This window comes from Podarcis erhardii (assembly GCF_964252035.2).
Source record: "Podarcis erhardii genome assembly, chromosome: 10".
Lineage (NCBI taxonomy): Eukaryota > Metazoa > Chordata > Lepidosauria > Squamata > Lacertidae > Podarcis > Podarcis erhardii.
Genome location: NC_138500.1, coordinates 69639612 through 69667418, shown reverse-complemented (window position 1 = coordinate 69667418; position 27807 = coordinate 69639612). Strand labels below are relative to the sequence as shown.

Sequence of the window (27807 nt, the reverse complement as noted above, 5' to 3'; positions counted from 1 at the left end):
AGGAACTAAAACTGCTTAATTTTGGCTATAATGAGCCCAGTATTTATTTGACAAGCCAAATTCCAGAATTGCTATAGTGTTGGTGCAGTTGTTATTACACCAGGAAAAGTCAACTATAATGGAAATACTAGTTTCTCAAAAGTAAAATATGAAGTCAAGCAGCTTTAGATCAGAACACTGAAGATTAAAATGCTTCCCACATTTCAGCAAATTTTTTCATCCTGTGGGAAAACAAAAAGCAACAATTAGAATGTATAATGTGCAAATCATTCACTGTTCACAATATACAGTATGAGGCTGAGCAGCGTATCTTAATTACATTGAACAGAGAAATTTCCTACATGTATTTTGTTTACTCAACAGCATGCTAAATCTGTTCTGAATTGTGGTCATTTTATTTTGAATGCCGAATGTTCTTCAAAGAATCTTTCCTCTGCATTTGTTAATGCCACTTATTTCTATCACAGCTCACACTTTCTAAATTTTTCCACAGTAAACATGGCAAGTTTTCTTCAAAATTAATCGCCTTCAAATGCCATAAATTTCAGTGGGAGAGATTTGAGCATTCACTTAAGTCTCACTGAAAATAAATGCAACTTAATGCTAACTGGCTAGTTTGTTCCCAAAAGGTGTAGCAGGGAAATTCCAAACGTTGTAGTTGGCATCTGTCTTGTCTTGAGACAATGGAGTATGCCTCCTGGGGTGAAGTCATACGTCTGTGTTAGCAGCACCGAAGTGACCTCCCTGGGGCACAAGCCTGAGCAGTGTGTATGGAGGTCCTGGGCTGCCCTTGCTCATGTGGTCCAAAGGAAACAAGTTATTGCTGGAAGGAGGTGTACAAGACACCATCCAACTGCCTTAGGGACTCCACTCTGGATTTGTGTAGGGTTTGCTCCTTGGCCTTTTCTTCTCCCACAAGATATCCCACAAAGCAGTAGAGGTTTAGGATCAGTTTTCCTGCACCTAGATGGGCTATCTTCCCAGGCTGACAAGCCCTGTTTACTGACCCCTGCTCTACAGTATGTGCAGAAACCGCCTTCTTAACCGTTGGACCCACTATTGGTCTTGTCCTCTCAATCTGCCAGAGTCTGTCTCCACATGCAGAGTAAGTCGCTAACTCATAGGAAACGATGCCTTATGAGGAACGGCTAAGGGAGCTGGGCATGTTTAGCCTGGAGAAGAGGAGGTTAAGGGGTGATATGATAGCCATGTTCAAATATATAAAAGGATGTCTGTCACATAGAGGAGGGAGAAAGGTTGTTTTCTGCTGCTCCAGAGAAGCGGACATGGAGCAATGGATCCAAACTACAAGAAAGAAGATTCCACCTAAACATTAGGAAGAACTTCCTGACAGTAAGAGCTGTTTGACAGTGGAATTTGCTGCCAAGGAGTGTGGTGGAGTCTCCTTCTTTGGAGGTCTTTAAGCAGAGGCTTGACAACCATATGTCAGGAGTGCTCTGATGGTGTTTCCTGCTTGGCAGGGGGTTGGACTCGATGGCCCTTGTGGTCTCTTCCAACTCTAGGATTCTATGATTCTATAGTCTACCCTCACCTCGCTTAACTGTTTTTGGGGTGTGGCGGCTGTTGCATGCAGACAGCTTCTAGGAGCTGCAGATAAGAGCTGAGTGCAGTGTGGGGACCAAAGGTGGACAAAGCACCCCAGAAGGAGCATGATATGTCCTGTCAGAGGTACTACTCCTCCCCTAACACTCCACACACCCCAAGTCCATACATATTCCAATAATAATCTTGGAGGAAGGGCTAACTGGATATTCTAAAAATGTTGACCTACCCAGAGAAAAACAGCAAGATTGGCAGAGTAGTATTACCGTATTTTTCGTCCTATAGGGTGCACCAGCCCATAGGACGCACCCCGTTTTGGGGGGGGGGGATGAATTAAAAAAAATATATTTCCTCCCCCAGCCGCGGCTGCCGCCCCAAGCCTTGCGCACAACTGCCCAAAGCACGGGGCACACTCCGGAGGGCTCCGCATGCTTTGGGCAGTAGGCTGCCGCCCCAAGCCTCACGCGCCCGGCGGGACCTCCCGCCGGGCGCGCAAGGCTTGCGGACACTCGCCGGGGCTGCAGACTGCTGCCCGCAAGCCTTGTGAGCCTGCGGGAACTCCCGCTGGGCTTGCAAGGCTTGCGGATAGCTTCCTGAAGCCTGGAGAGCGAGGGATCAGTGCGCACCGATGTCTCTCGCTCTCCAGACTTCAGCAAAAGCCTGCATTCGCCCCATAGGACACACACACATTTCCCCTTCATTTTTGGAGGGGGAAAAGTGTGTCCTATGGGGCAAAAAATACGGTAGTTGCCAATGGTTCCAAAGTCTACAAGCACTAATTGATTAAACATCCGAGCACAAGAAGATTGAACTTCTTACCACTATAAAGCTTCGATCTCTTGGCGTACGTCCATTAGATTTTATACGTTTAAGCCCTATTCAAACATTACAGACATTTGGAAGTGGGACAGATGCACGAGGATGGTAAATGTAGGGAAACAATTCACATCCATATTGGTCAATCTAGCCCAGTATGGCAGGGGAAAAAAATTTAAAAAATTAAGCAGTTGTGCAACATTCAAGTTCAACTTACACTTTTCCCCTGAACTCCTCTGCTGTCATAATGTCAGTTTCATTATAAATTTCATCCTGGATACTTAATCCCAAAGATTCAAGTGCTAAAATAGGGGAGAGGAGATGAAAGATGCTTAGAGAAATGGCTCCTGAAGCATACACAACTCTTACAGTCAGTGCATTCTTTTCCATCTTCAGTTCTGCTCAGACCTTAACTAATCAGATGTGGATGGGACAAAAACCTCAAGCCAGCAAGAAACCTGTACATCCACGTATCTTCCCCTACCACTGCATAAAGTAATGAGAATCACATTATAGTGGATTTATCTAAATGAAGGTGATCTTATGAACCCTCCATTAGATGGAAGGCTGAATGAGGTCAAATCATAGATTAGGCAGATCTGACATTCAAACACATATAGCACAGCATAATTTGCACGCCATTATCTCCATATAGCAAAGAGATACCCCTATCTTCTCATATCCAGTCTCTAAAAACAAGGCAGGGTTTGTGATGGGTGGGTGAGAAAGGAGAGATGGCTGCTGAAGAAGAACCCAGTACGCTTTACTGTACTGAGTTGTTGTTGTTTTTTACAGAGCATTGCTCCCAAATGTTACTTGTTTCCTTTTATCAACATCAGGAACAACTAACAAACTGTAGAAATTTACTTAATAGAAATCTAAAGGATTTGTTGTTTTACTCACAAAATTTCTGGAAAGATTAGGCTGAGAATAATCTTGAAGCTGTTTTTCTCATGCCTAAACTTGCCACATGTGGCCATAATAACCTACAGCAGGGGTGACGATCTACTCACAGAGTTAAAAACTTGCAGTGATCTGCCCCCTTTTTGGGGGGTTCAGGAGGAAGGACCCATTTTGGGGGGGGGGTGCATGGGGAGCAAAGGTGTTATCTACCACAATCTACCTGTTGGACATGCCTGACCTACAGTATATGAAATGAGATGTTCATTAAAAAAAATTAAGGGCCGCTAACCTCCTTTGTACTGTGGTATGGTTATGTAACCTTGGCCTGCAACGTCTAGCATTTCAAACATTGCGTCCACGTTTGACTCGTCCATAAGATAAGGAAAGTCTGTAGAAGTAATTTTTGCATACTTTATCTTTTCCAGTGTCTTTATCAAAAACTCTCTTGGTCTGTCTGTAAGATAAAAACACACATATGTTCCCACTTCAGCGTGTCCTGGTAGATACTCTCACTATTAGTTTTCTAGGCATTGTGCAAAGGTTAAAAAAAGATGCAGGCCTTATCGCCAGACTTTCAGACTAGGATACAAAAAGAAACAGGTATGGGGTTGGAAGAGGAAAACAAGGAAATGCAGGTACCAAAGCTTGCTGGTTACATAATGTCTAGGCTGAATGGCCACTAGGTAGTTCTGGAAGAGGAGAACCCAAATGACAATTTGTCATAGCCAAACTGTTGTTGGGAATGTTTCTACTATTGTTCAGAGGCAGCTAAGCGTCTTTGGTTCATTAAGTTGCACTTTTCCTGGGAAATGAAGCACTTACAGTATTTAATCATAATTGACAATGGTTTTCATGACCATGCCGTGGGTTGGGAGAAACAAACTATGATTCCATGTTTGGAGGCACGGAAAAAGCCAAGCATCACGAGCAAAGTGAGAGTGGCAACTGGGCAGTGTGCGCTAGCAAACTGCTTGTTCACGGTAAGCTATTTAACCGCGGATGCCGCCAATGACAATTTCCACTTGTGAAAGAGGGTTTTCCTATCGCCTTCTGTAGTATCACTGAAGTTTCTTCCGACACAGTTCTGTCTTCACAGGAAATATGCATGAGCTCTCATCTACAAGTCCTTGCCCCCAAAACACTTGTCAGCCCATGAACATTGTGAGGGGCTTGGCAACCAGGCCTCAATTCCACATGTTCTCTGCACTTTAATCCTCCCTACTAAATTCTCCACCAACTACATGCTGCTGAGGTAGAGGACTGAACTGGCACCCCCGCCACACATCCTCACATACAGACCCTCCCCACCAGGGAAAAATGGGTGAGCGAAGATCTTCATTGGGAAAAAGCAGGGAAGAAAGACTTAACATCCAGGATCTGCTGCCTGAGTGGATTCTGCCCCTGAGGCAGTCGCCTCACCTTGCCTTATTGGCGGGCCGGCCCTGTTCTTACATTTGCACGTGTGGCAAAAATATCAGTGTCACATGGCAGTCAGGACCAAGTGAGCTGTGGCTGTTGGTGATAGGAAGGAGCACCCAATTTGGAGCAGCACAGATGGGTCCCCTACACAGGGTGCCAAGCCGAGAGGGGAGTAAATATTATTATTATATTAATAATATAATATTATTATATTATTATATTATTATATAACACCAAACAAACAAACAACCAACAACAACAAATAACAACAACAACAACAACAATAATAAACCTATATTTATATGGGCACCTAACAAGAAGATCTATTTAAAAGCAACTGTACCAAAAGGAATTATTGTGTATAATGATTCTTTGGGTGGGTGGGTCAAATACTGTCCATAGCTGTCAACGTTTCCCTTTTTCTAAGGTGTTATGTACTGAGTCGAATAGGATCCAAACTGCAGCAGTCTGATTGGTCCTAGAACAATAGGATCCAAAAGGCAGCAGCCTGATTGGTCCTAGAACAATAGGATTCAGAATGCAGCAGTCTGATTGGTCCTAGAACAATGCAGCAGTATGATTGGTTGGCAGGAACCACGCAATCATGCTCCAGATAGAAGTGAATCCACAACCTGATTGGCTTACAGTAGAATTCTGGAATTAGCCAATCCTGTGCAGCCCATTGTGTAAATAATGTATATAAAGCAGATACTTTGAGGGGACTTTCATTCATTCCTCCTCACCACCATGAGCTGAATAAAGAGCATGAAATCACTTTGCGACTCTGAGTATATTTCATAAGGGACATTCCCTTATTCCGTATAGGATTCCTCGCAAGGAAAGGGGAAAGTTGCCAGCTATGAATCCTGTCCTCCCTCCAGGCACCATATTGAAATAACCTCCATATTTACCATATTTACAAGAGGTTTGGTGTCTGGCATGGCCAGGGTGAGGCGAGGCGGGCTTACCTGGCCGGTGGTAGAGCAGCAAGGCGCTCAGGTTGTGCAAAAGCTCCGGGATTTTGTGCTGCGCCAGGTAAGCGCGACCCTCCGCTTCGCGGTCCATCGCCGTTGCTAGGAGACCGGAGGGAACGCTCCCGCGGGGGAGGAGGAGAAGGGGCGGGTCACGTGACGAAAGGGCTTGGCGCCGGCGGGTCACGTGACTCTCCATAAGGAGAGAGTCCTTAAGTCCCATTTATTTTAGTAGCGCGAATACCGTCCATTTATTTCACCATTTATTTTAGCTTACTTTTAGAGGAAGCCGCAGTGGGGGAGAAAATCGGAGTTAAGCCTCTCCCTGAAGCGGAGACTCTCCTCCCTCTGCCTTTTGCTGAATTTGGGAAGCAACTTCCGCGGCAGCAGAAGAGCCCCCTGGATCCAATAACATGGAAGCCCCGGGGGGGAGAAAACTAAAACCTGCTGCCCCGCCGCACCGCAATCTCTGCTCGTGTTTTATGATGCACAGTAAGGACCAGGGTGGGATAATAATAATAATAATAATAATAATAATAAATTTTGCGTTTTCTCCGGGCTTCCCTACCCTTGTGGCTCCTTTCCCACTCAGCTGTCATGAGGGAGGTGAAGGCATTGCGAAGAAGCTCACAGGACACCGCCTTGAAGAAAAAAGTGGCATAGAAATGTTATAAATAAAATAAAGATATGGGAAGAATGAGCTCTTGAGTGGGCGGCTTTTCTTTGGTTTCCAAAATTAAAAATACACAAAATTGGACCTAAGCAGGATATAGCTCGGTCGGTGGGAGCAGAAGGTTGCAAGTTCGAGCCCCACGTTCGCCAAAAGATCTCCGCATTGCGCTAAGTGACTCTTGTGGCCGCTTCCAAGTATATGATTTTATACTTTAAGTATATGATTTTTATACATTTATAAATATGCGGCGATGCAGCATATTTTGGCTGCCCGGTCCCAGCTGCGCTGAAAGACGCCGACAATTTAAACTCTTTCCCGCTCCTATCCGAGCGCAGAGAAGGTTTTCCCAAAGCCAACCCGGAAGCACGGCGTTCGGGCGCGGGTCTGTAGATTTACAGCGCTATGTTGCGCAGGCGCACTGGGCGGAAGCTCTTGCGTCTAAAGGGCGCGCCTCCGTGCCACGTGACCCCTCCCCCTCTCCTCGCGCTGCTTCCGCGCCGTCACGGCGCTGGGCTGCCGACGCGTCGACCTGGAGTGGGCGGGGCTTGAGCCCGGTCCTCCTTGGCGCCCCTCTGAGGGGACGGAGACTGCGTGGCGCTCGAGGCTCCAGCAGCGGCTCGTCTTCAGGTGGGGCGACGGGGAAAGAGGAGGTCGCTGAGAGAGCCGGGGTGGGGTGACCGCGTCTGGCCGGACAAGGTGGGCCTGTGGCAGGGGGAGGCAGGCTGTGAGGGGTCGGCCGAGCAGTGCCCCTCTGGTGGTGGCCCAATCAATGTGATAATGTCCACCCCTCTAAATCCTTGAGGGTGCTTCTAATAGAGCAGTGTTTCCCAACCTTTTTTGGGCAAAGGCACACTTGTTTCATGAAAAAAATCTCGAGGCACACCACCATTAGAAAATGTTTAAAAAATTAACTCTGTGCCTATATTGACTATATATAAAGTAACTCTCTTTAATAGGAATCAAATAAACACAAAGAAAGTATTTTATAATTACTTTATTATGAAATAGTAAGAACCGTATTTTTCGTCCCATAGGACGCTCCGTCCCATAGGACGCACCTACTTTTTTGAGGGGGGAAATAAAGGAAAAAATTTTTTCCTTTATTTCCCCCCCCAAAACCAGGTCGGGGAACAGTGGGATGGCGGTGCTGCGCCTCCCCGCTGTCCCCCGAGCTTGTGGGGCTGGCCCATGTCTGCCTGGCGCGAGGGGCGCTCTGCTTCAGGGCGCCCCGCGCGTCCGGCGGCAGGCTACAGTCCGCAGCATGGGGAACCCTCTGTTTCAGGGCGCCCCATGCCCCCCCTGGGTGCGCAAGGCTTGCCAACACGAGCGCGGAGCACGGGGCGTCCTCCGAAGGACGCCCCGTGCTCCGCGCTGCCAGCTGCCGCCCGCAAGCCTTGCGCTCCCGGGGGGAGATCCCCCGGGTGCGCAAGGCTGGCCAACACCAGCGCGGAGCACGGGGCGTCCTCCGAAGGGCGCCCCGTGCTCCGCGCTGCCAGCTGCCGCCCGCAAGCCTTGCGCTCCTGGGGGGAGATCCCCCGGGTGCGCAAGGCTTGCGGACACCTGCGTGGAGCACGGGGCGTCCTCCGAAGGGCGCCCCGTGCTCCGCGCTGCCAGCTGACGCCCGCAAGCCTTGCGCTCCCGGGGGGAGATCCCCCGGGTGCGCAAGGCTTGCGGACACCTGCGTGGAGCACGGGGCGTCCTCCGGAGGGCGCCCCGTGCTCCGCGCTGCCAGCTGACGCCCGCAAGCCTTGCGCTCCCGGGGGGAGATCCCCCGGGTGCGCAAGGCTTGCGGACACCAGCGCAGAGCACGGGGCGTCCTCCGGAGGGCGCCCCGTGCTCCGCGCTGCCAGCTGACGCCCGCAAGCCTTGCGCTCCCGGGGGGAGATCCCCCGGGTGCGCAAGGCTTGTGGACACCTGCGCGGAGCACGGGGCGTCCTCTGGAGGGCGCCCCGTGCTCCGCGCTGCCAGCTGACGCCCGCAAGCCTTGCGCTCTCGGGGGGAGGTCCCCCGGGTGCGCAGGGCTGGCCTACAACAGCGCGGCGATGGGATGTGGGAGGGAGCTCGCTCCCCGCCCCGCGTGTGCTCGCCGCCGCCGCCCCGCCTCTCGCCGCCCGACTCGCCAGCCTCCCTCCCACGGCACACCAGGCAACGTCTCGCGGCACACTAGTGTGCCGCGGAACACCGGTTGGGAAACACTGTAATAGAGAACTTACGGTAGCCTGTTACTTTGTGAAACTGCAGATTTTGCAAGTTGCCGCCCCCCATTGGGGCAGAAATACAGCTGATATGCGAATCACAAAGATCCAGCACAAAGCTAGAACATAAGTTGCTACGTGTAACCAGTGGCGTAGCGTGGGGGGTGCAGGGGGGGACGGCCGCACCGGGCACAACATCTGGGGGGGGCGCGCTCGCCGCCTCTGGAGTCGCCGAAGAGCCTCGGGCGCAGGCTGTAGCAGAGCCCCATGGCAGCAGCCCAGGCAGCAGCAAGAAGAAGCTGGCAGTGGCGGCAGGTTAGGGGGCGCAAATTACTTGCCTTGCCCCGGGTGCTGACAACCCACGCTACGCCGCTGCGTGTAACACAGGTTCCCAACATGCACACTAACACAATGTAACACAACAGGGTGGGAATCAACCTAATCAGCAGAAATTGCCAGTGTTTATTGTGCATGTGTATTAAATGAGGTAATGATGTTCTGTGGACGCTCGGGTCGCAAACCCACAGTGTTCGCAACCCGCAGCGGCGCCTCTGCACAAAGCACGATTTAGTGCTTCTGCACATGCGCAACCACTGAAACCTGGAAGTAACCCGTTCCGGGACTTCCAGGTTTCGGCGGGTCCGTAACCCAAAAAAACGCAAACGTCTGTAACCCAAGGTATGACTGTATATGATTGGTCAAAATTGAAATGCTTTGTTTAAAACCACTGCCTGGACCATCAGGCGGGGTTGCAGTTTTGCGGAATGATCTGACTAACCTATTGCTTTGCAGTAAACAACACTGGACTCCTAACTCCTCACGTTTCTGAGTTTTATTGGCATAAACTCAGGAGATAAGCTGCTTTTGGCATACAACACCCCCACAAGGCCACAACAACATTGCCAGGGCTGTCATAATTACATAGTGGAATGGAAGATGGCAGGGTCCCTGAGGACATGCTTCAGACACTAGGCCAACTCTGCCCTACAGAGATAGCTGAAAACAAGATGTGAAGGCTGGCGACGTCAACCCCGCCATGTGGGAAACCCTTTCCGACCACCATGCGGCGCCTGGAGTCAGGTTGTGCATCCACAGCTGTGACCGGAGAAGGAATGACCGCAGGGAGAAGAATCACCATGGTGTACCTGTAACAACAGTGAAAGCGGATGCCTTAATCTGCCCCAGATGGAAGAAAACGTAACTCCCCAACAGTTTGACTTCTCCCCCAATGGCACACTCTTCTGTTGTCTATCAATACAGATGGATGCTAATGGATGTCTTGCCAAGTGGAAATGCAAAGTCCACCTAATCCAGGGTCCCACTGCCTTCAGCATCCAGCCAGATGCTGGGATCGCCTCTCCCGGTATGCCCCACGGAGAGCCTCAAGGTCCATAAATAACAACACCCTAGTGGTCCTGGGCCCTAAGGAAGTTAGATTGGCTTCAACCAGAGCCAGGGCCTTTTCAACTCTGGCTCCGGCCTGGTGGAACGCTCTGCCTCATGAGACCAGGGCCCTGCAGGATCTGATTTCTTTACGCAGGGCCTGTAAGACAGAGTTGTTCCGCCTGGCCTTTGGCTTGGAGCCAATTTTATTCCCTCCCCCTCTTTCTTTTTTCTTTTCCTTCTCCTCCTGCGATGAGGCTACATTTTAATATTTTAATGTTCCATTATTTTAATGTTGTATTTTATTTTTGTTTTTAAGTTGTAATCATTCATCTTGTTTTTATTTTGCTTGTAAGCCACTCTGAGCCCGGCCTTGGCTGGGGAGGGCGGGGTATAAATAAAAAATTATTATTATTATTATTATTATTATTATTATTATTATTATTATTATTATTATTAGATGTTTCTAGGCAGAGTGTAATGGCACTGGTTGTCTTGTTCTTTATTTGTTCCTGTTCCTGCCTGAGGTTTCATTCATCTGTGTTGGCTGCTGAGAGGCTTCCCTGGTGCATTGGCCACTTGGTTATGAAATACGGTTATCCAAGTGCATCTGTTCCTCATGTGTTGCGAAGGCTTTTGATTCATGGCTGCTCAGAGCATCTCCCAAACAAGAAAACCCTGCAGCGAAGGAAACGGATGGCAGAGTTGCGTATTTTTCTGCATGTGGATGTCATCTACTTAGAAGTGCAGCTAAGAGAGACATTGATAAGATTTTGTATTACAATAAAAAATTGAATGTAAAAGACTATTCTAGACTACGCACAAAGGTCTGCCATCTAAGAAATGGGATTGTAAAATAGAATAGGAAGGTTCAGGAGAGCAATAAATTTGAAAGTCTTAGGGAAAAAGAAAAATCAAAAGATCCAATGGATTAGAGTCCAACTTCTGGGTAGAGTCCTCTTGTTCTATGTGGCTGTTGTGGACAAGGAAAGAAGTACAAATTAAGGTAAATCTTAAGAAGACCAGTAAAGTGGTACCTCGGGTTACATATGCTTCAGGTTACAGACTCCGCTAACCCAGAAATAGTACCTCGGGTTAAGAACTTTGCTTCAGGATGAGAACAGAAATTGTGCGGCGGCAGCAGGAGGCCCCATTAGCTAAAGTGGTGCTTCAGGTTAAGAACAGTTTCAGGTTAAGCACGGACCTTTGCAACGAATTAAGTACGTAACCAGAAGTACCACTGTAGTTTGAAGTTGCTATTACAAACATCAGAACAGCCCTGGTGAATCATCTAGTCCAACATCATGTTTTCAAAGTGTTGCCAGCCTATAGGAAGCCTTCAAGCAGGTCCTGAGCGCAACAGCATTCTTCCCAGGTGTCACTCTGTGCTACTGACATTCAGAGGCATTTTGCCTCTGACAGTGGAGGTAGCACAAAGCTGTCATGGCTAATAGGCATTGAGTTCTAATGGGTACATAAATTTGTTCCAGTGAACCCCTTTCAAGTCTGATTCTCGTGTGCTGGGTGCATTTCGTGATTACATCCAATATAATCTCTATTTTAAAGGCAGATCGTTTGATATTGGCACACTTCTTAGTGTCAAATTATGCTGCTTGGTTTGTAATTTTCTGAAATGTAGATTATTTTTTTCCTGCAGAAAATACCCCTTCAGAGTGGGCTACAATGGAGATGGTTGAACCACTCTTGAACAGTGATGCAACTTTGGACCTTCAAGAGGCAAGTGAACTTTCTTTCACTGTTTATCTATTTTCTAGATTTATAGTTAAAATATTTTTGCATTTCCAATCTGCCCATCCAAAAGAGGATGTAATGGATATTGAAAGACAGTGTTTCATTGCTCCTGAAAGCTGATATTGAAAGGAGGTGGACTCAAACTGTGCCTCTTTATCTCAGCAGGAGGCCAACAAAGAGGAAGGGCTAGGAGGAGAAACAGAAGATTCTGAAGACACTCAACTTCTATGGTGGGTACTCTCAGGGCTCTTCCAGACAACCTGTTTATTCAGCATTCATCCTGATTTGCATGCCCAAAGCTTATGCAGTGGTTAGATGCTGTTCAGTCCTCATTGAGCAATCACTGATTTGCTTGAAATGAGGTTATATAACAATGAGCATTTATCCTGATTTGCTTGCAGGGTGTTAACATGTCTGCCCATTATTCATTTGTTCATCTCACACTTTTCAGTCTGTTTCTCCATCACTTTCCAAACAGCAAAAGTCTTGAGTTTTTGTTTTTAAGTGTTTTTTTTTCATACAAGGACAACAAAGCATTTGCATTATATTAAATGCAAAAAGCATAGTTCTGATATATGGCTAGGAGCAGATTCCAGTTTTGTGACATTGCAGTAATCTATTCTGAAGAAAATAACCACTCAGATATTTCCCAGGTTATATTTAATAAAATTTGCACACCTCTTTCTATTAATATTTTTGTTGAACTGAAGTTCAATTAAAATATCTTACTCCAAATGGACTTCACATTTGCTTTGCATACAGTTAACTCAAACCTTTTTAACTCAGTACTACTGCAGGTGATCCAAAGGTGGAAGCCCTGGACAGCAGAAAAGAGAGAATTCCTAGAGACCCAGAGAGCTGCGATATCCCTTTTTATGTGTCTGAATTTGTGGAAAGGGAGGTTGGAACAGACTACGAGTCATTAAGCAAGCTTGGCAGACTTATTGAACAGTTGTCAGAAAATAAAGCAAAGCTAGAAGAACAGGTGAGTTGCATATGTTTTTTTTTTTTAAAGAAGTACATGAACAAAGTGCACCCTGTTCACAAAATTTGAGCTGTGTTGTCTGTACAAATGATAGGCAGCATAATCACTGATAGTAGGGCTATGTCATGTTCACATAATGGGAATAACACTTCAGTATATTTAAGAATGCAGCCCCAATCTGTCCTTCAACATCTGGGAGGGACTTTTTAAAAAAACAGTTGTACAATTTGGCTTGCATGTGTTATACTTGTAGATCATATTGAAACATCATGTCCTGTGCATAGATGGGATGCAGAATGGACACAATCCCATTCTGCTGACTAGTTGGAGGCCCATGCAGTTAGACCATTCTTTGCAATTTGCAACTTCACCATATGTTCTTCCATTTATGCATGCTTTCTGTATCTCCTATGCTGTAGGTATCAGCCCATTGTTTACTTCTGTGGTTAATATAGTTGCTATATTCCTTCTTTTCTGACAGTTATTTAGCTTACATAAATGAGAACATGCTATTAATAATGAATCAATCACAGTGGTGCCCCACAAGACGAATGCCTCGCAAGACGGAAAACTCGCTAGCAGTGGCGTAGCGTGGGTTATCAGCACCCGGGGCAAGGCAAGTAATTTGCGCCCCCTAACCCATGGATTTGCGCCCCCTAACCCGTGGATTTGCGCCCCCTAACCCGTGGATTTCCCTAACCCCCAGATGTTGCGCCCGGTGCGGCCGGCCCCCCCTGCACCCCCCACGCTACGCCACTGCTCGCTAGACGAAAGAGTTTTCCGTTTTGGAGGTGCTTCGCAAAACGAATTTCCTATGGGCTTGCTTCGCAAGACGAAAATGTCTTGCGAGTTCCTGCGGGGTTTCCCCCCCCCCTTTTTCTAAGCCGCTAATAGCGCTAATCCGCTAAGCCGTCAATGGGCTTGCTTCACAAGACGAAAAAACCGCTAGATGAAGAGAATCGCGGAACGGATTCTTTTCGTCTTGCGAGGCACCACTGTACATTTGTTTCAGGGGAGGTGATATGGGAACAAGAGGAACTTTGGCCAGAGTCCAAAGCGGACTTAAATGCTGTTGGGATTTTTTTTTATTTTCATAATTTCATTTCATTCCAGTTTTAGGTTGTTCAGGCTATTCATGCATATCTGAAAGTTGGTTCCTCTGAACACAGTGGCCTAGTCCTCATTAAACCATAGTTTAAAACAACCTAAGGTTTCTATGTAAATAGGTAGCGATGAAACAAACTAGTCTTCTAGTTTGTTTCTCTCCGCACAAACCATGGTGGTTGCCAAGACTGGCTCTGACCATTGGCCATGCTAGCTGGGCTGTTGGGTGTGGAAGAATAGCAACATCTGGAGATTCACAGGTTCCCCATCCCTGTTATAGATGGTCAGAGGTGTGAGGAAGCTGGGATTAATTCAATCAGTAGGGCATGAGGCTCTAAATTTTAGGGTCATGGTTTTGAGCCCCATGTTGGGCAACAGATTCCTTCATTGCAGAGGGTTGGGCTAGATCAGTGTTTCCCAACCTTGGGCCTCCAGCTGTTTTTGGACTACAACTCCCATCATCCCTAGCTAGCAAGACCAGTGGTCAGGGATGATGGGAATTGTAGTTCAAAAACAGCTGGAGGCACAAGGTTGGGAAACACTGGACTAGATGACCCTCATGGTCCCTTCCAACTCTACAAGTCTATGATTCTATGAGGTCTAGTATAGTCTTACAACTGAAACGAGGATTTAGGGATTGATCTGTTAGATTGCATGCTTCTCTTGCCTTTTCCCTCTTCCTTATGAAGTTCTCTCCAGGCCTCTCTCTTTGTGATTGCTGTTACCTGTTCCCAGGGCAAGAAGAGAGAAGCAGTTGGTGTACAATCAAATCCCATGTTGCCCTTATTACGTCTTAAGCCTTAGTTTCAGTTATTTGTCTGAATTGGATGAAATCAGCTACATATGTGTTCCTCTGCCACATAATAGAAATGTCCTACAGTGTACAGATGCCTGTTGCCTCTTTAACGTATATTTATATAGGTGCTCACAGTTTCGTCTGAAGTTCCCAAAAGAATTCAGAAGGCCTTACAGAATGCTGAAGACTCTAAAAAATCTCTCAATCAGCTTCTAGAGAAGGAAAGCCTGTTGTACAATTCAATTAATGATCACTTGATGACATCCAAGCCATGGATGGAGGATCTTGGTGTACTGATAAGTCAAATAAAAGAAGTTGAAAGGCACCTGGCTTATTTAAAATGGATTTCACAAATAGAGGAGTTAAGGTAAATAGTACCTCACATTATATGTTTTGGACATGGTGAAAGATTTAGAGTCTCCAAATACTTTAAATTGTTTTTATGTGTTGCATTATATCTTGTCAATTTTTTTGATGCTTTTTTTTTGATAAAGCAACAACAACAACAACAACAACAATAATTACAATTACGTACATACCTTAAAACAAGGTAGGGTACATAGAGCCTCCCTCTTTAAAATTAAAGTTGCAATCCTATTGGTTACTGTGTGACGCAGAAAGGATATATGACTGAATCAAGAGCCTTGTGTTCCCTCCCAGATATCTGATTGGTAGAATTCTTATGTTTTTGAAAGGACTCGGTGTTGGATCAGAGGAGTTATGTGCTCTGCATTTGCATATGCTATTCTCCATCCGAAGAGATCATTGCTATGGGTCCATTGTTTTATTTTGGTGTTTTTGTGCATGTGTGTGGAATTTTTTTTAGTTTGCAAGCTTCTTTGAACAAGCTATAAATGGTTAACACAATCCAGATTTATTTGGTTTAAATAATTAAAAACTCCACATGCATTGTAAATATTAATTTCCTACACAACAAAGTAGGAATATGTGGAGCCTTCAGTTGGGTGGGGCAAGATAATCAAATAGTTAATAGATGTGGTGGTGCATCTGAATTTTTATAGTTTATTTAAATTGCTTGCCATGTGTCTTAGGTTGAGGTTTTTAACATTTTTAGCCTGATATTCTCTTGGTGTCCTGATATGCAGAAATCAGCAGCTGAAGTTTCTTACAGCATGGAGATGAGCACTGATACCTGCTAATCCCTGCAAATCCTGTTGGTGGATATTAACTTTTCTGTTCTGTTGTTTTGGTGAGAGGGTTCAGACAGATTTCTAAGACTTAGATTTCTTTACATGATTTTAAGTGCAATTTTGTAGTGGTATTTGTTCAGCTCCTCTGTCTACAAACATGTCAGGTGGCCATCTGATAGGACGCACCAGCAACTGTAATATTAAGCACTTCATAAATAATTGTAAAATCAAGCAAGATCTTTTCACATTAGCCTGCTCACTTTTTTCTTTTCTAGCGACAACATTCAGCAATATCTCATGACTAACAATGTGCCAGAGGCTGCTACAACTCTAGCAACCATGGCTGAAGTTGATATCAAGCTTCAGGAGTCATCTTGTTCTCATCTTCTTTCTTTTGTAAGATCTACTGTTCAATTCTGGCACAAGATCCTGAAGGATAAATTGTCAAGGTAGGAATATGAAATAATTCTTTCAATTTTGTTTTGCATTACTAAATCAGAGTGATTTTTATATGTTCTTCTATTGCAGTGATTTTGAGGAGACTTTAAATCATCTTCATTGGCCATTTGTTGCACCAACACAATCCCAGCCATTTGGCTTGGCTACACCGCCAGCCAACGCCCAAGAGATATACACAAACTTTGAGACACTCTTTTCTCAGCTTCTGAAACTACAAACTTCGTATCCTTGGAAAAACCATAAGGCTGTTCCTTTCCTAGTGGGCATATGCGTAAGCTCCAAAGTAGTGTAGATTAAAGGTAAAGGTAAAGGGACCCCTGACCGTTAGGTCCAGTTGTGGCCGACTCTGGGGTTGCGGCACTCATCTCGCTTTATTGGCGGAGGGCGCCAGCGTACAGCTTCCGGGTCATGTGGCCAGCATGACTAAGCTGTTTCTGGCGAACCAGAGCAGCGCATGGAAACGCCGTTTACCTTCCCCCTAGAGCAGTCCCTATTTATCTACTTGCACTTTGATGTGCTTTTGAACTACTAGGTTGGCAGGAGTAGGGACCGAGGAACGGGAGCTCACCCCGTCGCGGGGATTCGAACCGCCGACCTTCTGATCGGCAAGTCCTAGGCTCTGGTTTAACCCACAGTGCCACCCGCTGTGGTAGATTACCTTGTGCTAAATGAATTATTATGGCATGCTAATTTTGCCACTAACTGGGAAAACAAAACAAAGCGGCCTGGCATGCTCTTGTGCCTTGATCTGCAGAGACCGGCAGGTGAAGATTTTCACAACATGGAGATACGCATTGCCAGCGCCTTGCAGCTGCAGATCAAGATGCAGACATTAAGGATGGGATCCAGACCAAGTTTGGTCCCATCAGAATCAAGAGTCAAAAATGAGTCATGTCTAAGTCTCAGTGTGTGAGAATCGAACCAAATTGTCAGAAGTCAAGAATTCTGTGTTTATTTTTAAAAGTTTGGACCAAGAGAAGTTTGGACCAAGAGAAGTTTGAGCAGGGTTTCATTTCTTCATTGGGATTTTATTTATTATGCAGTGTACGCTGTTGACTTCCCTGTAAAGTGGTTCCTGAGGGTTATGGGGATCCTCCAGAACTGTGTGGGATATGGGGCAGGTGAGTTGTAGCTAATACAAATCAGTGCTTCTTGTCGTAGCAAAGTGACTTAATAATGCAAATGGAGTCCAGAGAGATAAGCCCTGATGACACTTTGCTAAGCAAACTGAACAAAAACAGGGTATAATTTGAGGAGGAGTGAAGAGAGAGGCTTTGCCTTTCATTTTGTACCCTGTAGATAGCAGGGAGGCATACAACCAGACGTACAGCGAGAAATCTCCCTCAGAACTACATAGCCAATCAGAGCATGTGCTGCCTCACTGAAGATCACACTACTATGCGTGCTTATCAGGATCCCTTCCAGCATTTTTCTTACTTAGGATGTGCTCCAGAGATCAATATGCCTGTACCTGTATGAATAAGATGTTTAACTTTGACTCTTAAAAATCTCAGAGACGAACTATTAACCAAACCAAAACAGCTTCCAGAAAAATATGTTCTTCCTCCATCTCCACCTATCATACTACCTATGCAGATCATGCTGGCTCCTCTTCAGAAAAGATTCAAGTATCATTTCACAGGAAACAGGCAAACAAATGTGCTGAGTAAGGTAGGTTGATGGTGTTGTACAAAATCCTTGTCTTAAATAGAACCTTCTAAAAGGATATATGAAGGAAGGTGGGGGTGGACTGGGATGTGCTTATGTGCCTCTCAAAATTTACTAGTCCTTCCATCCATTTTCAGCCTTCATTTAAAATACAATCTTTAGCTCTCTAGATGTTGCTGGACTCCCAGTTCCCATGTGCCCCTGTCAGCATGGCTAATGGTCAGGGACGATGGGAGTTGTAGTCCAACATGCAACAGGCCACAAGTTCCCCATCCCTGCTCTTGCTCCTTTAACGCCCACAGCTGCAACTGCAAAAATATGCAGACAACGTCTTATCAGTCGGAAGTAAACCTCTTCCTGCATTACATTGGGAAGATTGGCATGTATTTGGCATTTTGAGCATCTTTTAAAATGTATGAAATGAAGGAAATGATCGGCAGAATCCAAGACCAGGGAGAAGAGTCAGTGGAAGAAGATTGGAAGAAATTTAAAATCTATCTACAGAAACACTGTAAAATTATTGAATGTTATTTTTTTTTTATAATAATATTTATTAAGTTTTTGTTTAAACAATAAAAAACATACATAATAACATAGTATTTTCCAATATCCACATTTCATTCTCATCTTTGGACTTCCTCACATCTCTTGTTCCTGCATTCTAAACTCATAGATTTTGCTAGCAAATTATTAACCTATTTCGATTCATACGATGTAGTTTTCCAATATTAAATCTCAAATTTTAGAATTTAAATCACTCTTTTGGAGACTTAATTATAACATACTATTTATCCAAAATTTGTCTTTTCTTTCAATTGCATTTAGATTTGTATTCCTTATAACTAATTTGTTGGAGCCGAACTATTACTAATCTTACATCTTTCTTTAACATTCATACAATTTACAATATTTTTGTAGATAGTCCTTGAATTTCTTCCAATCCTCCTCCACCAATTTTCTCCCAGGTCTCGGATTCTGCCAGTCATCTCCGCCAGTTCCATATAGTCCATCAGTTGCATCTGCCATTCTTCCAGTGTGGGCGAATCTTGAGTTTTCCAGCATTTGGCAATGAGTATCCTTGCTGCTGTTGTAGCATACATAAAAAAAGTTCGATCCTTCTTTAGCACACTCTGGCCGACAATGCCTAAAAGAAAGGCCTCTGGTTTCTTAGGGAAGGTATACTTAAATACCTTTTTCAGCTCATTGTATATAAAATTATTGAATGTTAATGACGTTGGAATGAAACGAAGTGGTTCTAGCAATAAGGCAAAATAAGAATATGCAAGAAGGGATTGATATCAGATGAAAATTTGAAGTTAGAATATGTGAGGACAAACAATTAAGGGTAAATTAAGAGGGTAGGAATTTGCTGAACAAATTCTTAAATGGAATACAAAAAAGGGAGGTGTGAGGAAGTCAGGAAAATAAGTAAATGATTGTAAGATATCAGAAAGAGGGATTTATATTTTTAATTTTTACGTTAAATTTCGGTTTTTGTATTTTCTTTGTGTGTTCTCTGTTCATTGTTTACTGTTTTGTAATCCTTTTTTTTTGTTAAAAACTTAATAAATATTATTTTTTAAAAATGTATGAAATGACACCTGATTTTAGTAACAACTTTAAGTAAACCCTAGACATCTTATAAACATATTGGACTAACTTGATCTAGGTTTCTGCTGCTTTGCACTGATTTCCAATGTACTCCATTCTCCCAGTTTCCAGAAAGGTAGCTGTGCTGGTCTGTTGCAACAAAAACAACAAAGTGCCACAAGAGTTCATTGTTTATATCCCTTCTATTGGCCTGTGACTCGGGTAGTCTGTTTCCTACATCTTTTAAGGAAATTCTTGTTTGTACTGCAGCACACACCTATAGCAAGCATGTGTTCTGCTTATCAAACTATTTTTGGTTAAGCACTTCCCTTGCCAAGCACAAACCACGTAATTTCTGGGAATATAAAAAGCAGTGGCGAGGGCTACTAGAGGGGAACTGGGCCAACAGGCTAAGGTGATGTATGATGCTATGATTGGACAAAATAGGTTGCATCTTTGACCTACTATGAATTCTTCTCCTTTCTCAAAAGCCTGAATGGTACCTAACCCAGGTACTCATGTGGATAGGAAATCATGCTAAGTTTCTTGAAGACAAAATCCAACCAGCGTTGGACAAGGCAGGTGTATCTGTGAATGCAAAGGTAAGCATCTCTGTATATTGTTAACATACCGATAACCATTAAATTATACATCCAGCACAGGATGGGCAGAAGATTGACTGGAAACAACTGTTACGGTCACTGGGTGTTTTCCAGTTGATCAGCAAGGATTTCTGACTCCCAATTGATTATTGGCAGCAGCAAGAAAGTGACATATGCAGACTACTGAAATTAAGAAAGATGGGGGGGGGCAGGATACTCAATTTGAAAGGACTGTGAGAAAATGTTCTAGGCTCAGGATTCTTTAATTCTAAATGTGTCTCTTTTGCACATGGGTGGCGGGGCATTGATTAAAAAAAAAGTAGATTCCACCAGCCTGAAGTTTAACCATTTCTGATACAAATGCAGCTGTCATCTGAATTAATCACTTCGTTTTTTCTTAAGCTGGAATTTTCCCGAGCTTTGGTGATGCTGATCCTTGAGAAGCTGGCTGCTGATATCCCCTGCTTGTTGTATGACGACAACCTCTTTTGTCACCTGGTGGATGAGGTACTTCTGTTTGAGAGAGAGCTGCACAGCGTTCATGGGTATCTCAACAGCTTCCCCAGCTGCCTACACATTCTATCAGAAGAAACCTGTTTTCAAAGATGGTTAACTGTGGAAAGAAAATGTAAGATACTTTGGGGAGATCTGACTTGGTTAAAAACCAGACCTGAAGAAATTGGGTGTTTGGGGAGGGGGGGGCCATTCCAAACTCCCCTACCTTCGGGGAATAACTGTTTTAAATCTGAACAAGTCTTGGAACTAGAGTTGTGCTCTAAATGTTTGCATTTGGGATAGAATTTACGGTGTACGTAGTTTTCTGCAGAGGCCCATGACTGTAAGAAACACAGTCCATGCTGCTGCTCCTAAAGGTGTCAGGCTTTTGGTGGGGAGAGGTATATAGATCTGTCTGATAATAATCCTGATGCACAGCAGAGGATATAGCTTGCTCCCTAATCAGGAGGCCTACTTGATAGCCGCTAGAGGGCTATCCCAGGAATATTAGTTTTCAAACATAGCATGGTAGAGCCAACTTTACTGGGAGAGGGTTAAGATGCCAATATCCATGAATTAAGGCTAGATTTTTAGCCATTGAGACTACTGAGATAGGCTTCTAGGAGATGTGCTTAATATTACTGCTGTAACATATGAGCTCTTCAGAGCTTTTTATCTACTGCAAAGCAAATCCCTGACAAAGAAAATAGAGGCAAGAACAGACTGTACCACCAGAGATCAGGCAGCTGATGCATATTTGCTTTCCATGTCAGATCCATCTTATTTCTGCTTGAATAGTACTCTCTTTGCTAAAGTTCAGGAGACTTTAAAGTAGAGAAGAAATCATAATAGCAAATGCAACCTGGAAAAGGATGCATTATTGCTAATTACCCCCTTATTACAGTTTATCGTAAAATTGAAGATCGGGTCAATAAGAAGTTGAGTTTGTAAAACCTATGAAATTCGAATCAACAACTGTAAAAATGTGGCACTAGGAAGTGTTAAGCTTTACTTTGGCCAATACTTGCATAAAGATAATAGTGTTTGTCAGTTTTGTAAGGGATTTTAACAGTTGGTATAAGAGAACTCATCTGATTCCAGGGCTTTGTTGATAAACGTGCTCTCTTACTGGGTTCATATTGATTGTTTTAGCTGTTACTAAGGTTCATTCAGTTAACTCCTTTAGTTGAAGCAGCATCTTAACTTTGATTTGAAATTGCCATATTTGATATGTTTTTCCCCTGTCCCAAATTTCATTTTAAAAAGGAACAATTTGTTTCCCTCTTGAAATAAAATTTGAAATAATAAGGTAACTATGGTAAGTTATTCTATTTTAACTAAGGTAACTATTTAAATATTTAAGTTCTTTCTGTGCTCGGCAGTTGCTCTTCAAAAGATGGACTCGATGCTTTCATCTGAAGCTGCCTGGATATCACAGTATAAAGACATTACAGATGTCGATGAAATGAAAGTCCCAGATTGTGCTGAAACTTTTATGACTCTGCTACTGGTTATCACAGGTAATTATAACGTTTCTGGCATTGGGTTTTAGTTCTTGAATAATTCAAGAACTGTAACGCAATCAACAAGGAGATCAACATCCTATCAGCGGCTACAGTTGTCACCTAATAATTATTATTATTATTATTATTATTATTATTATTATTATTATTTATTTCTACCCCGCCCATCTGGCTGGGTTTCCCCAGCCACTCTGGGCAGCTTTCAACAGAACCTTAAAAACAGAATAAAACTTCAAACATTAAAAACTTCCCTAAACAGGGCTGCCTTCAGATGTCTTCTAAAAGTCAGATAGTTGTTTATTTCCTTGACATCTCATGGAAGGGCATTCCACGGGGCAGGTGCCATGACCGAGAAGGCCCTCTGCCTGGTTCCCTGAAACTTCGCTTCTCACAGTGAGGGAACTGCCAGAAGGCCCTTGGCGCTGGACCTCAGTGTCCAGGCTGAACGATGGGCATGGGGATGCTCCTTCAGGTATACTGGGCTGAGGCCATTTAGGGCTTTAAAGGAGTAAGAGTTGGAAATTGGAATTGCATTTGCATTGGAACAAATCAGTTTAGTTTCTGTTCATTCTTCTTTCCATCATTGAATAATTCACAAGGTAGTCATGGCACTGTTAATACTAACAGCGTGGATATGTTGGGCAATTACTGCTGGGATAATGTACCTTTAAAAAAGAAAAACAATCTAAGAATATTCAGAAACCTAAAAGAGACCAAACATTGCTAATAATTATAGTATGGATTTTGAGTGTACCTTATGCTTGGAGTACCATGGAGCAGCATCAGTTAATTCAGAGGAAGTTAATTGCCCTTTCCATCATTATCTCATGCATCTCCCATTGAGTTGAGTCGCACTCAACTGTGTGTAGTATTTCAGGTTTAGGCCTGCAGAAATAAGTGGGGAAAAGTTAGTCATTGTTAACTTCAGGTCCATTGAAACCATGGTGGCTAACTTCCTCTCGATCTAGCTTAATGTGTTTTAGGTTGATACCCCTATTTTATTAAGTTAGTTAGCAGTCAGTGTTTGGCATAGAACAACAGACAAATGCCATTAGGGGAATGAAATGTGGCCTTTGTGTGTCTACAGAACAAGTTCCCAGCCTGTCTTGTATCCATTAAAAATGCTCTTTCTGTGGGACAGCAGAGACTATGAAAAGGAGGCAAAAGTGTTAAGTGCCATAGCGCGAAGCACTGAGCACATTAATAAACAATTTTTTGTAACACCATTCCCATTCCTTAAACAGGGCCAGTTAAGTCTGTGATGAAATCTTGGACGGTAGGTGCTTTCTAACAAAAGAGAGCCTTTAAAAATATGAAATAATTTACCAAATTCCTTGTAATGTGTTCTGCATAGATAGGTATAAACACCTTCCTGCAGCTGCTCGAAAGCTTCAGTTCCTAGAGTTGCAGAAGGAGTTGGTGGACGACTTCAGGATACGCCTCACTCAAGTTATGAAGGAAGAGACCAGAGTGCCTTTAGCCTTTCGCTACTGCGCCATCCTCAATGCTGTGAACTACATAGCAACAGTCCTGGCAGACTGGGCGGACAACGTTGTAAGTGATGATCGTTTTACATAACTATAGTTGCTCTTTGTGGATTGCCAAAACTTAATTTTAAACGCCTTTTGTTACACAACTGCTCCTATTTCTTCACAGTATAGAATTGCCTTTCACTTGCACTGGTAGAATTCAGTACATTTTCAAAGTGGAGGGGAACAGATTGCGGCCATTTTAAGTTGCGACAATTTTTGGGCGGCAGTGCATACAGCAGGGTCTTCATGTCTGTCTAGTTCTTTTTGCAGCTTCAGCAGGCGGCGCTGGAAGTTTGTGCTGATAGCAGCGCACTAAATAAGCTGCAGCTGGGACAACTGGCTTCCATGGAAAGCTCCGTATTTGACGACATGATCAACCTCCTGGAGCGACTAAAGCATGACATGCTGACTCGTCAGGTGGACCATGTCTTCAGAGAGGTGAAAGAGGCTGCCAGGATGTACAAAAAGGAAAGGTAATACTTTGCTGGACACATTTTAATTTGTACACAGTATGGAAGGGAGTGAAGGGGAATTTCAAAAATGTATAGCCTGCGTTCTTCTTCCTACAATACTGTATGCCATTACCTTGTTTTATAAAACCTGGTCCTGCTGAATGCATCTGGCAGGATACAGATATCTGAAAGGAATGATCTGGATGTCTATTTGAGGGAGAACAGTCATCAAGGAATTGTATTCTGTGCTTGTTGTGAGATTGATAAATAAATCGGCTGTTTTATCGTGCCATGAAAAACACTTGTATCTTCAGGATGTAGTAACAATTTTGCCATTTAGAGAACCCAGTTTTGTCACCTGAATATTCAGGGGGGACGACCTTGGAGTAATTCTTCCAGTTCCAGAGTAGTTGTGCGGATTGACCCAGTAGTGTTACAGCTTTGGAACACAGAATTGCTTCCAAAAACTGTCTTAATGTTCAGGATGGTTAAATAAAGCCATGTTTGTTTTTATTTTAAGAGTCCACTATGATTCCACTTTGATTTATCGTCTATCCTATCATATCACAGAGTTCGAAGGGACACCCGAGGATGATCTAGTCCAGCCCGCTGCAGTGCAGGAACATGCAGCTGTCCCTCCCATTCAGGGATCGAACCTGCAACCTTGACATTATCAGCACCATGCTCTAACCAACTGAGCTATCCAGGATGGATACTAGTCACTGTGGTTTTGGGATCTAGTAATGTGTGTATTAAAATACATTCCTCCCCCTTGCCCCACCCTGCTGGCAAGGATGATGTTGCTGCCGTTCCCACCATCCCTGGCCCATTAGGTACCTTAACTGGGGCCAATGGGAGTTGTACTCCAGGGACATCACAGGTCACAGGTTCACCATCCCTGTGCAATGGAGAGAGATTCCTAATGCCAGTGGCAGAATGCAAAGGCAATGTACTGGTTGTGTCTCCTAGACATTAGCAGGTGTGTTTCTGGACTCTCTACTCCTTGAGAGCTTTGAACCAGAATGTCAGGGATGGAAGCTGGGCTCTGCCATTGAGCTTAGATGTGGTCCCCTTCCCCATCTGTCAAGATAATGGACTTATCTGGAATCGCAAACAGAAACAGTGTCTTGTAAACTCCCAGGCAAACTTGGAGTTGGGTGCTGTCAGAAGCCTTCCTTTGCAGTGACGATTTTCTGTTTCTTTCAGGTGGCTGTCTTTGCCCTCGCAGTCAGAACAGGCTGTGATGTCTCTGTCGGCCACTGCCTGCCCGCTGCTAATGACCTTGAGAGACCAGCTCCTACAACTAGAGCAGCAGCTTTGCTACTCGTTGTTCAAAATCTTCTGGCAAATGCTTGCAGAGAAGGTGGACTTGTTTATCTATCAGGAAGTAAGTGTCTGTCCTGGGTGACTAGGGCCGTAATGATAAATCATGCCAGAAATGTTCACTATGACCTGCCTGTTTTTTGTATGCTGTGTGCAGATCATTCTGGCCAATCACTTTAATGAAGGAGGAGCAGCGCAGCTGCAGTTTGACATGACCAGGAATCTTTTCCCTTTGTTCTCACATTACTGCAAGAGGCCAGAGAATTATTTCAAACAGTAAGTAAAACATATCTCACTTTCTAGTTTACTTCAAAACTTATATATTGGAGGGGAAATAGAGGAGTTGCAAGGAACCTCTTCCTTCTACCCTTTTGTTATGAACACTTTTCTGAGAAAGGGTGTGTGTGTGTGAGAGAGAGAGAGAGAGAGAGTGCGCGTCATCCCTTTTAAGAGTTTTAATAAAAATGTAGACTGGCGACAGCCAGTGTGGTGTAGTGGTTAAGAGCAGTGGACTCATAATCTGGTGAACCGGGTTCGCTTCCCTGCTCCTCCACATGCAGCTGCTGGGTGACCTTGGGCTAGTCACACTTCTCTGAAGTCTCTCAGCCCCACTCACCTCACAGAGTGTTTGTTGTGGGGGAGGAAGGGAAAGGAAATTGTTAGCCGCTTTGAGACTCCTTTGGGTAGTGATAAAGTGGGATATCAAATCCAAACTCCTTCTCCTCCTCCTCCTCCTCCTCCTCCTCCTCCTCCTCCTCCTCCTCCTCTTCTTCTTCTTCTTCTTCTTCTTCTTCTTCTTCTAGCATTTACAGTAGGGTTGGTTATATGGCAATTTTATGTTGTCAGCTGCCATGAGATCTACAGGTATATGGCAGTTAGTTAGTTAGTTAGTTAGTTAGTTAGTTAGTTAAATAAGCAAGCAAGCATATAAAGACCACTGCTTAATACTTTTACATCACTGTTGGGGAATAATTATGGGACAAGTTTAAGGCGTAAAAGCATAAGATCATGGTCCTTGCCAAATTAACTGGAAGACAGTAGTTAAATAACATAACTTCTGCAAGCATGGGTTCCCTCCCCCGTTTTGTACAAAAAAGTGAACTTACCATTTACAAGCTGAGATATTTAGTGAGATATTTGTCATTTGAAGAAGAAAAAAGCTGATATAGCATGAAGATCTGTTGTTCCGATTTCTCTGTTTTAAATGTGGCTTGTCATATGGCACGATGGGCGTTATATAAGCAACAAGCCTAAAGTTCCCCTCAACCGTTTGCATAGCTCTCTAGGTTTTTCCCTCATTTCTGAAATGAGGACTTTCTCATTTTCTTTTGCAGCATAAAGGAGGCCTGTATTGTGCTGAATTTAAATGTTGGCTCAGCCCTACTTTTAAAGGATGTGCTTCACTCAGCCACTGAAAATAGAACTGAAACCACTCTGAATTCAAGTCAGCCCACAGCAATGGCAGCATTAAATGAACTTGGAATTTACAAGTTAGCGCAGCAAGATGTCGAGATTCTTCTTAATTTGAGAACAAACTGGCCTAACACTGGGAAATGAGCAAATAGAGAGAGTAATCACTCTGTTGAATTCTATGAGAAACAAAGCCTAGTTTTCTCTGTGCTAAACTAACTATTTCAGTGAAGATGAAAGAGCTGTATACATGTCACAGTTTCAAAGATACAATTTCGTGTTGGGTACAGTTCAGCAAGTATTATAACTGAACAATATGTTCAGCTGGAATATATTCTTGTCCAACACCAGTGTGACAAATACAGTTTTCTCAGCTGACATTCTGTGGTAATCAAGTAAAGTTATTTTCATTACAGGGCATATTCTAATACATCCCCTGTACACGAACAGGAACAGATTAAGAGTGTGTGTCTCTTAATCTCAAGGTTGTGGGTCGGAGCCCCACATAGGGCAAAAGATTAATGCACTGCAGAGGGTTGGACTAGATCAGTGTTCCCCAACCTTGTGCCTCCAGCTGTTTTTGGACTACAATTCCCATCATCCCTTGCCACTGGTCTTGCTAGTCAGGGATGATGGGAGTTGTAGTTCAAAAACAGCTGGCGGCACAAGGTTGGGAAACACTGGACTAGATGATCCTTGTGCTCTCTTCGAACTCTACAATTCTATGATTTTATTCTAGGATCCTTCTAGGAGTTTGTGGGAACTGCATTTTATGAGCTAACCTGAGTTGCTTCCCCTTGTTGGCTGTTCAGTCACACAAAATCCTGTTAAGTCTGACTGGATTGTTGCTAGGGTTTTCCAACAACTCTTTGCAAGGGCTCTGAGCTGTTAACACCAGACATATTGCAGTGGTCCCCTATCAACACTAGGGGCTTGCAGCATTTTCTGCGATTTCTATGTCTTCGTCTGGAAGTCTAGAGCACTCTGAAACAGCTGCAGCCCTAATCAAACTGAAGACCAGCCAGAGAGAACTTGAGAACTG

The 27807-nt window shown here is 44.1% G+C and overlaps 2 protein-coding genes across 3 annotated transcripts; one reads left to right on the top strand and one right to left on the bottom strand.

Annotated features, from left to right (window-relative positions):
* Positions 1-15: 15 nt before the first annotated feature.
* On the bottom strand, positions 16-5806 carry EFCAB10 (EF-hand calcium binding domain 10). Its single transcript, XM_081878515.1, has 4 exons — positions 5670-5806; positions 3572-3736; positions 2597-2681; positions 16-221 (listed from the first exon to the last, which is right to left on the bottom strand). The coding sequence occupies exons 1-4, from the start codon at positions 5764-5766 to the stop codon at positions 185-187; spliced, it is 384 nt and encodes a 127-aa protein (XP_081734641.1). The 5' UTR covers positions 5767-5806; the 3' UTR covers positions 16-184.
* A 1042-nt stretch (positions 5807-6848) lies between these two features.
* Positions 6849-27143, top strand: RINT1 (RAD50 interactor 1). 2 transcript variants are annotated; one of them, XM_081878479.1, is made up of 16 exons: positions 6849-6972; positions 11581-11660; positions 11841-11905; positions 12465-12660; positions 14686-14927; positions 15987-16160; positions 16240-16392; positions 17685-17841; positions 19920-20030; positions 20433-20658; positions 21908-22045; positions 23403-23602; positions 23839-24053; positions 25239-25419; positions 25513-25631; positions 26690-27143. In XM_081878479.1, exons 2-16 carry the CDS (start codon positions 11607-11609, stop codon positions 26910-26912), a joined length of 2454 nt encoding a protein of 817 aa, XP_081734605.1. In that variant the 5' UTR covers positions 6849-6972; positions 11581-11606; the 3' UTR covers positions 26913-27143. The 2 variants fall into 2 exon arrangements, with proteins under 2 accessions (XP_081734605.1, XP_081734604.1); XM_081878478.1 differs by having other exon boundaries at positions 6858-6972; positions 11838-11905.
* Positions 27144-27807: the final 664 nt, after the last annotated feature.

What these genes read in the sequence shown, in the direction of transcription:
- EFCAB10 (XM_081878515.1), bottom strand. Translation starts at nt 5,766, where the DNA reads ATGGACCGCGAAGCGGAGGGTCGCGCTTACCTGGCGCAGCACAAAATC. An exon ending in CATACCACAGTACAAAGGAG is followed by an intron (nt 2,682 to 3,571) that starts GTTAGCGGCCCT and finishes CCCCTATTTTAG; the next exon opens with CACTTGAATCTTTGGGATTA. An exon ending in GAGGAGTTCAGGGGAAAAGT is followed by an intron (nt 222 to 2,596) that starts GTAAGTTGAACT and finishes GTTTTCCCACAG; the next exon opens with GATGAAAAAATTTGCTGAAA.
- RINT1 (XM_081878478.1), top strand. Translation starts at nt 11,607, where the DNA reads ATGGAGATGGTTGAACCACTCTTGAACAGTGATGCAACTTTGGACCTT. An exon ending in GTTAACTGTGGAAAGAAAAT is followed by an intron (nt 20,659 to 21,907) that starts GTAAGATACTTT and finishes TGTGCTCGGCAG; the next exon opens with TTGCTCTTCAAAAGATGGAC. An exon ending in CCAGAGAATTATTTCAAACA is followed by an intron (nt 25,632 to 26,689) that starts GTAAGTAAAACA and finishes TTTCTTTTGCAG; the next exon opens with CATAAAGGAGGCCTGTATTG.